Source organism: Myotis davidii, unplaced genomic scaffold (genome assembly GCF_000327345.1).
Source record: "Myotis davidii unplaced genomic scaffold, ASM32734v1 scaffold258, whole genome shotgun sequence".
Lineage (NCBI taxonomy): Eukaryota > Metazoa > Chordata > Mammalia > Chiroptera > Vespertilionidae > Myotis > Myotis davidii.
In genome coordinates, this window is record NW_006289293.1 from 119,681 (window position 1) to 126,727 (window position 7,047).

General features: G+C 33.5%; 1 protein-coding gene across 1 annotated transcript in view; it reads right to left on the reverse strand.

The window, feature by feature from the left end:
• The window catches only part of DACH2 (dachshund family transcription factor 2), a 452,839-nt gene that overhangs the window by 35,496 nt on the left and 410,296 nt on the right, over window positions 1-7,047 (reverse strand). Inside the window, exons 6-7 of the mRNA XM_006761453.1 lie at window positions 1,213-1,361; window positions 941-1,088 (exon numbers count right to left, since the gene is read on the reverse strand). Coding sequence (XP_006761516.1) covers window positions 941-1,088; window positions 1,213-1,361 — 297 coding nt within the window. The remainder of the gene's footprint in view (window positions 1-940; window positions 1,089-1,212; window positions 1,362-7,047) is intronic.

The window sequence follows — 7,047 nt, forward strand, 5'->3', positions numbered from 1 at the left end:
AAGAACTAAAAATCATTCAAACACATGGAGACTAAATAACATGTTTTTAAACAGCGGGTGTGTTAAGAAAGAGATCAAAGAAATAAAAAGTTACCCAGAAATATCCCAATTGGCATGGCTCAGTGGTTGAGCATTGACCTATGAACCAGAAGGCTGAGGTTCAATTCCTAGTCAGTGCACATGCCCAGATTGTGGGCTTGATCCACATTGGGGGGCGTGCAGAAGGCAGCCAATCAATGATTCTCTCTCATCATTGATGTTTCTCTCTCTTTCTACCTCTCTCTTCCTCTCTGAAATCAATGAAAATATATTTTAAAAAAATATCCAAATGGCCCTTGGCAGAAAAAGGGTTCTTCACCCCTGGTCTAGAATGTTAAAATAACTCAGGAACTCTCATGCCCTTTTGTAGCTTACTGAATCTTCAAGATACAGGTTCACATGTGAGCATCAGGAAGTTTTCCTCAACTATCTACCCACTCACCACCACCAAGCTATACTTACTAGCCTCTCTCTACATAACCATATATACTGTACTTCATTGCTCTTGACACTTTTTCTTGAAATTAACTGGTTGGTTGTGCTAGCCCTCTAAAATGTAAATCTCTCAAGGACAGGAACTGAGTTTTATTTAACTTATAACCCCAGAATCTAGATTTGTTAGATTATCTACATACAGGTAGGTGTATTTTATAAAATTGTAGAGAAAACTAGGAATATTCATGGTTCCAAATCTGCAACTGGAATGAAATGCATATCTAATTCATTGTTTTTATTATGAAAATATAGACTAAATATCTTACCTTGTAGATTACAAACAGTATTTGATTCCTAGCTTGCATTTGTTTTCAGCATTTCTAAGCTATCCCTAAAAATATTTATATTACTATTGAAAATATCACCAACACAGTATTCTCTCCATAATTGATCTTGTTAAACTTACTTCTGCTTTGAAGCTCTACTGCGAGTTGTCTTTCAATGTTTTCTCTAATTTCTCTTTCTCTATAGAGCTCCATTCGCAGTTCCTTTTTTTCTTGTTGAATCTGCTTCTCCTGGATGCGAGCATTATCCAAAGCCACTTTCAGTAGACCCTGTCAAAGTACAGCAAATGGAATGCGGTTCATCTTATATGTTTTAGTTCTCAAATATGACATAATATATGTAGGTGCTAATGTCTTGTATTACATTTATTTTGTTTATAGAAATATTGTTGACCTGAATGTTGGTCAACAGAGTTTCCACAGAAGACAAACTATCAGCAAAAATGAATGGTCCAGGGAATCCAGGAGGCAATGCCTGCCCAGGAGTGAGTTGGATCTTGTCCAATGTTGACTTCATCATTGGGATTTGAACTGGTACCTCTTCTGCAAAATACAAAATTAACATCAGAAGATTCACAAATTAACAACTCAAAATGTTCAGTTTTATTCACTTTTAATAGCATCTATAAAGATTTTGATTCTAAAACTAAATAAAAACTCCTAATTAGAAATTGTGCATATATAATCCCCAGCTCCCTCTGATTTCTCAAAATAAGTGTTTCAGAAAAGAATCATTGCAAATAAAACATTTACTGCTAAAGAGTAATGATATTTGGAGAAACACATTTAAGATATGTTTATTAATACCTATAAATTAAATAATCAGATAATTTCCTGGTAGACTTTAAACTGCTTTTTAATTGTTTCTCTTCAAATCTATCTTTCATCTATCTATCTATCTATCTATCTATCTATCTATCTATCTATCTATCATCTATCTATCTTTCATCTATCTATCTATCTATCTATCTATCATCTGTCAACCTATATCATCATCTATCTCTATTCATTTTAACAACTTTATTGAGAAAAATTTTATATACAATAAAATTCACCTATTTTAAATGTATGCTTCAATGACTTTTTAGTAAATTTAAAGACTTGTGAAACCATCACCACAAATCTATTTTAGAACATCTCAAGCAACCCCAAATACCCTTCATGCTCATTTATAGTTCATCTCTCTTCCCACACCTGGCTCCTAGCAACCACTAATCTACTTTAAGGGTTGCCTTATCTGGATATTTTCCATAAATAGAATCATATAATGCATGGTCTTTTGTGAATGGCTTCTTCCACTTAGCATGTTGTGTGTGTGTGTGTGTGTGTGTGTGTGTGTGTGTGTGTGTGTGTGTTGTGTGTGTGTGTTTAACAGTGAAAAAAGTGAAGGGGTTGTGAAGTGCAGATTGGTAGTTACAAAAGAGTCAAAGGGATGTAAAGTACAGCATAATGTTTTGAGGTTCATCCATGTTGCAGCATGAGTCATTGGTTTCTTCTTTATTGTTGACAATGATTCAATTGCATGGATATATTGCTTTTAGTTTTTTTTTTATATATATATTTTATTGATTTTTTACAGAGAGGAAGAGAGAGAGATAGAGAGTTAGAAACAATGAGGAGAGAGAAACATCGATCAGCTGCCTCCTGCACATCTCCTACTGGGGATGTGCCCGCAACCCAGGTACATGCCCTTAACCGGAATCGAACCTGGGACCCTTCAGTCCGCAAGCCGACGCTCTATCCACTGAGCCAAACCGGTTTTGGCATATTGCTTTTAGTTTAATCATTCACTAGTTGATGGACATTTGGCTAGATTCTAGTGTTACCTTTTGTTTCCAATAATATTTCTCATGAAAAAAAATAGTCTTGTAAAAAGAGATGTTGTATCATTTTCCCCTTTTAATTTTATTTTCTTCTCCCATATTTTCTTTATTTTAATAAGATTTTTCTCTAAATCTCAGATAAAGAGATAAAAATAAGATGTTTAAAAATGATTTTGGATAGATATATCAAATTATGAAAGGAATCTCCTCTTACTTTGAGAAGCCAACTGTTTGTCTATCCACTTGAATTCTGGTTGAAAATATTTTATGTGAGATGTATGAGCCAAATAGCAAAGTTTCCTCTGCAATTAGAAATTGGAATTTTTTGACATATGTAAAAGGAAACTGATTCAAAGAGGCATTCTTGCAATGTAACCAAACAAACCCTGGTATTCTTAAATAGCCTCAACAACATTATATGATGGTGTGAATCATAGCAGCTCAAACAAAATTACTCTACTCACTACAGTCTCTTTATTTCAGTAAATGGACATAAGCAAAGTTTGGAAAATATGCTTGTCTCTAGTCAAATGAATTTTCAGTAACTCCATATGTTATGAGACTAATACAAGAAAAAACACACACCAAAAACTAGGCTTGTATCCAGACTAACCAATTTTCACAGGGTTTGAAAACACAAACCTAGCTATTGGTTCTGGTTCCTGTAGGGAATATAGATTTGTCATACAGTTAGAATTCATGTTTCAATTGTAAGCATTCTATATATGTAATGTGCAGAGTCTTGAACCCCATTTATTTCACAGTCAACATGGTTTTTATGGGAATTCTTGTTTGGGAAGCTGTGGCATAGAATTGTGGGAGCCTTCTGTGAGATGGGATAGCATTATCTTTGAATAAAATGCTTTTAATATAGATCACCTTTACAACTTTCAATGTTTTAAAATCTATAAGAATAAAAATGCTCAGCAACTTTTTAGAGAATCAAAATTATTTTCACTAAAGCTTCATGTTATTTATATCCAAAATGTTATAAAGAGTATTTGTTTATCTGTCTTAATTCTATTAAATGCATAAATAAACCTATTAATTTTCTTTTAACACAGGAAGCTACAATGAACATATTTTTGGAATGCTTTTATAGTAAATCTTAAAAATAAAATTCTGATGTATTATATAATTGTATACCTAAAACCAATGTAAGATTGTTAACCAATGTCATACCAATAAATTCATTTTTAAAAGCTGATGTTTAAATATACAAATAATAATAAATTTTAATCATAAACATGTGATGAAAGTGTTTTCTATAACTTTCTTATAATATTAACTCTAACATTTTATAGAACATTTCTCCTTCCTTTCCTCTCTATCTTTTCTTCTTTTTCCCCCTTTCTTTTCTTTCCTCTTTTCTCTATCTTTTTCTCTCTCCCTCCCTCTCTGTCTCGTTTCTATCTTTCTTTTTCTTCCTTCTTTTCTTCATTTCTCCCTTCCTTTCTCCCTTCTTTTTTTTCTGTCCATGGCAGTTTTGTAAGAGGTGAAGAAATTCAGAGGAAATGATAACATTATCACAAAATTTGTGATCTATTTCAACTGCAAGATTTGAACACTTGAAATATCTCAAAAAACAACAACAAAAACACCCTAAATCTTAAAATATGTCTTAGGCAACAGATCTAATGTTTTTAAAGTACATTTCTCAATAACTAACCAGGAGATATTATGCTTTATTTGTACTGTTTGAATTCTGTATTATCTAGTATTTTGTCTTTTGCACATGAGTGCATTAAATGGATAGAGTGACTTCATATGCTCTACCAAAATTAATAACAGAAGAGGTTCTATACATTTTTATTGATGTTTATAAATCTTAAAGTAAAATTTTATGTAGCCTAGAAGGTCTATTTTTAAAAATGAACTGTTACAAACTTAGAACATTCACTTCCTGCTAATTTGGAGATTTTAATATTTCCCCTGAATAAATATTTTGTATTAGTGGCAGAATTCTTAGAATTAATGGATTTCTTGTTATGTATTGCTCTACACACACATTCAACTCAGTGGTAACAATCTGAGGAGTATTTACAAATAAGATGCCTGAAAAAGAAGCAATACATTCAGTATGCATAAAACAAAATTATAACCACATTAAAATTGTCCAAAGTTTTCTATTTGGAGATGAAAGAAATGCCACTAAATTGGTTAAAAGGAAAATTACTATTGTCTATGAAGACAGGTTGTATGGTCTATGGTTTGTGTTGCTGTACAGGAGATTGAAGTTTCAAATAGTATTACTCTTCTTTAAAGAGATAGACATGGTTGAATTAGGTGTTACTGGCTGCAGTGAGGATCAAATGCAAAAAGAATCATATTTCATCAGACCTAGTCAACACCAGGAAAATAAATAGAAATATAAGAGGTATGCAGGCAATGATTCATTTTGATAATCTGGCCCAAGAGAGACACATAGAGACAGGCACACAGATCTAAGCTTCTACCAAAAGACAAATAGGACACGGAGGGTGGGAATTGCGATGACAGTGTAGCAGAGGTCACATTGATTTTCAGCAGCAGTTTTCACACAGATGAGATAACCCTGGACTCTATTTGGCCCATTGTTCATATCCTACCTGTCCCACAAGCAATAAATTTCCTAGTCCTAGAAAAGGGCTGTAAAGAAGAAGGATTCTACTAATGACTTCTTATGATTAAGTTTCTGTGCTAACCAAACATGTTTTCTCAGACCAAGGTCACACTGCATGTTAAGGTCCATAATAGCCCCAAACTAGTACAAGTGTATTATGTTTCAGTGTATATGAATGGGAACTGTCAAGCTATTCATCTTTTTTTTTTTTTAAATCACATGCTACAAAATGAATGATAAATGCATTAGAAATCTGTTTTAATCTTGTAATAGGTCTTCACATCTGAATGACACCTACATTTTGCTCAGAGTTTGTGAGAATTTATTACATAGGCTTAAAAATACTAATTGGCAATGGAATTGAAATGGGGAAGTACTAGAAATGCAGCTTGTCAGTTAAATAAGAGCATTCCTTTATAATCCATGGAGAAAGGGTTTTGAGTGTTTTTATTTTATTTTATCTTAAAGGCTGGTGTTTGAAATGTATATTTTAAAACATTTATCAACACATATGATGTAATAATATAAACTAAACACTAACGATAGGATAACTGCTATCTAACTGAGGAGATGAACAACTTCTTCATTTATTGAAGCAAAGTGGAGACTGCTTTTATTAAATTTGTTAAACCTACCAAGCTTTGTAAAAGCATTTGGGAATCCATTTAGAAAACAAGCTCTTAATTTTAACTTCTTGCTTAGAGCTCAGATGACTATATATAAAGGTTGACAAGAACTTTGTAGAAAAAATGAGATAAACATATGGTAAATGCTCAGAATGGAAAAGTCCTTCTAAAAATTAAAGTCAAGGCTGCTAGAGACTTTCTATATGACTCCAGTGCTTACTTTCACATTTTTTCTTGGGTTAATTCTTTCCTTTGGGCTTTGGTGATGGTGAAATAGAAACTGAACCCAGCTGACTCACTCAGTAGTGGAAGAATACAGCCACCTACCTGGTCATTAGTTTTTATTCTTTAACAAACAAATTATACTTTATTATTTGATTTGAGAGTTTTGCCCTAAATACAGCTGGCTCAAGGGACCCTCCTTTGTTGGTGTCATTGAGATTACATTCATCACAAGCAAGACTCCTGTTTCCCTCTTCCAAACTGAGGAGCAATAACAAAAACAAAATAACCAAGTGCTGTGTAATAGCCTGACCTGCATGAATATACGGAAGTGTCCATGGTCTGAGTGGAACAATGACTCCTGTTGCCATCATCAAGTGTGAAAAAGAAACATTTTATTCAAAAATTCTTACATATCTTTAGGGAGACAGAACAATAAATGATGCTGATAAATGAAAATAGAAAGCTAATAACAAAGGAATGAAGTGTCACCAGCCTGAGAATATGAGATAGAACACTTCAAAAAACAATTATGGCCCTGTTTTACTCTAGATCAGTGGTTCTCAACCTTGACTGCACATTAGAATCACCTGGAAATCTTTTTAAAATCCTGATTTCTGAGCCTTATCCTCTATAAATTCTGTTTCTTTGTTACTAATGTTGTGACCCCACCCCATAACAAAGAAACAGAATTTCCGTAGAATGAGGCCCAGAAATCAGGATTTTAAAAAGATTCCCAGGTGATTCTAATGTGCAGCCAAGGTTGAGAACCACTGCTCTAGATCCTTATATTAGCACTTTGACAAAACAAGTTCTTATAAATTATGAATTAAAATAAATCTTCTTTCAGATAAAGAGGGGGTTGGGGAGCTCCCCCCTGTGATGCACAGAGCAGGGCCAATAGGGGAGTTGGGGGACCGCCACCTATCACACACAGAGCAGGGCGGATTGGGGGG